General features: G+C 40.5%; 1 protein-coding gene across 1 annotated transcript; it reads right to left on the reverse strand.

Annotated features, from left to right (window-relative positions):
* Positions 1-45: 45 nt before the first annotated feature.
* Positions 46-1,412, reverse strand: LOC112077401 (zinc finger protein 3-like). Its single transcript, XM_024143917.2, has 2 exons — positions 1,196-1,412; positions 46-581 (listed from the first exon to the last, which is right to left on the reverse strand). Exons 1-2 carry the CDS (start codon positions 1,368-1,370, stop codon positions 46-48), a joined length of 711 nt encoding a protein of 236 aa, XP_023999685.2. The 5' UTR covers positions 1,371-1,412.
* Between the last annotated feature and the right edge of the window lie 404 nt (positions 1,413-1,816).

Raw genomic sequence — 1,816 nt, forward strand, 5'->3', positions numbered from 1 at the left:
AGTAAGCTTCCTCTGTATGCATACGTTCTGTGCTTTTAATGTTGCTCAGTAACCCAGTTGAGAGAAAATCTTTCCACAGTCAGAGCAGGAGTAAGGCTTCACTCCTGTATGTATACGTTCATGTGTTTTTAAGTTGCCCATTACAGAGAAACTCTTCCCACAGTCAGAACAAGAGTAAGGCTTCTCACCTGTATGTATAAGTTGGTGTGTTTTTAAGGTATTGAGTCGAGAGAAACTCGCCCCACAGTCAGAGCAGGAGTAAAGCTTCTCTCCTGTATGTATTCGCTGGTGATATTTTAAGTTGTTCTGTTTAGAGAAACTCTTTCCACAGTCAGAGCAGAAGTAAGGCTTCTCTCCAGTGTGCACTCTCRGATGAACTGTCAGAACCCCTGATGTTGTGAATCTCTTCCCACAGTCAGTACAGGAATACGGATTCTCTCCTGTGTGTATTTTTAGGTGTGTTTTTAGCTTTGATAGAATTGGAAAAATCTCCTCACAATGTGGGCAGTGGTGAGACCTCTTAGCTCTGTGATCTTCCTGCTGTTGCTGTCTGGATGTAGGGAATGTCTCAACATGGTCTCCTGTGTGAACAACARCAGAAGAACCAGTCAGTTGGTGTGATATACATGTCAATCAAATGTATTTTATGAAGCCCTTTTTACATCAGTAGTTATCACAAAGTGTTCTACAGAAAGCCAGCCTAAAACACCAAAGAGTAAGCAATGCAGATGTAGAAGCACAGTGGCCAGGAAAAACTCCCTAGAAAGCAGGAACCTTGGAAGAAAGGTAGAGAGGAACCAGGCCAAAAGGTGTGGCCAGCCCTCTTCTGGCTGTACCGGGTGACATATGTATTCATATCAGTAGGCTGGACAATACAGGGGAATAAAACTATTCTAAAAGTGGGTAAAAGTCKTCCACTCACTGTCACAAGGGTTAGTAACTACACAAACTAATTTCATAGAACTTTAAAACACTGGCAGTTTGTCTACATCACMTCTTTAGTCTACTCTCTGATCACTCCAGATAGCCCAGTGAATAAAAACAAATGCTGGCCATACTGGTGTCAAACCTTGCAAGTGTCAGTAGTATGAAATAACATCTATCTTCTCATTGAAACAGTTCTACTGCAACTTTCATGCACAGTGGGAAGTTGGAATGAATAACACAAACTTAGTTAGATAGAACCTGCTCTTACCATGAGAAACAGATTTCCCAATCTTCTCCTCTTCTTCTTCATCTTTAATGATGACATTCAGCTCCAGTGTTTGACTGCAGTCTTCCAGCTTCACTGATGCCATCTCTGGATCCTGCGGTGCAAACTGGGCTCCACTGTCACAATCAGGACCCAGTGACCATAGGTTTGGACTCATTGTGGAAGGATAGAGGCAGGCTTGGTCTGTCCTCACTGTTGATGTTACGGCCTCATACCTGAGTCAGCCGTAGTAATGATGAGAAACGGAAACAAGTTTTATGACAGTTCTGGCATAATATATTCAAAATGTTTTGTTCAATTATCTAATTCAGTGCTTGACTTGGACTGAAATAGGTGCCGATACTGTTTATATTTAGGTGCAGGAGTCCCAATACTTTTTGAGCTAATACTTAACCTATAGCATATAATGCATAAATGACTCAAAAACCATTTAGTACAAGGTTAGTTTGTTTTAAGCAGCACTATGTGCTATTTTCCTTAATAACCTTGTCTTCACCGTATTACTTAAATCAAAAAATATTGTATTTCCTGTTCACACCACAGTAACATTTATAGATAAAGACAGAAACAACTTAATGTGTCTGATATTAATACACATGAAGA

The sequence above is a fragment of the Salvelinus sp. IW2-2015 genome, unplaced genomic scaffold, assembly GCF_002910315.2.
Source record: "Salvelinus sp. IW2-2015 unplaced genomic scaffold, ASM291031v2 Un_scaffold4529, whole genome shotgun sequence".
NCBI classification, from domain to species: domain Eukaryota; kingdom Metazoa; phylum Chordata; class Actinopteri; order Salmoniformes; family Salmonidae; genus Salvelinus; species Salvelinus sp. IW2-2015.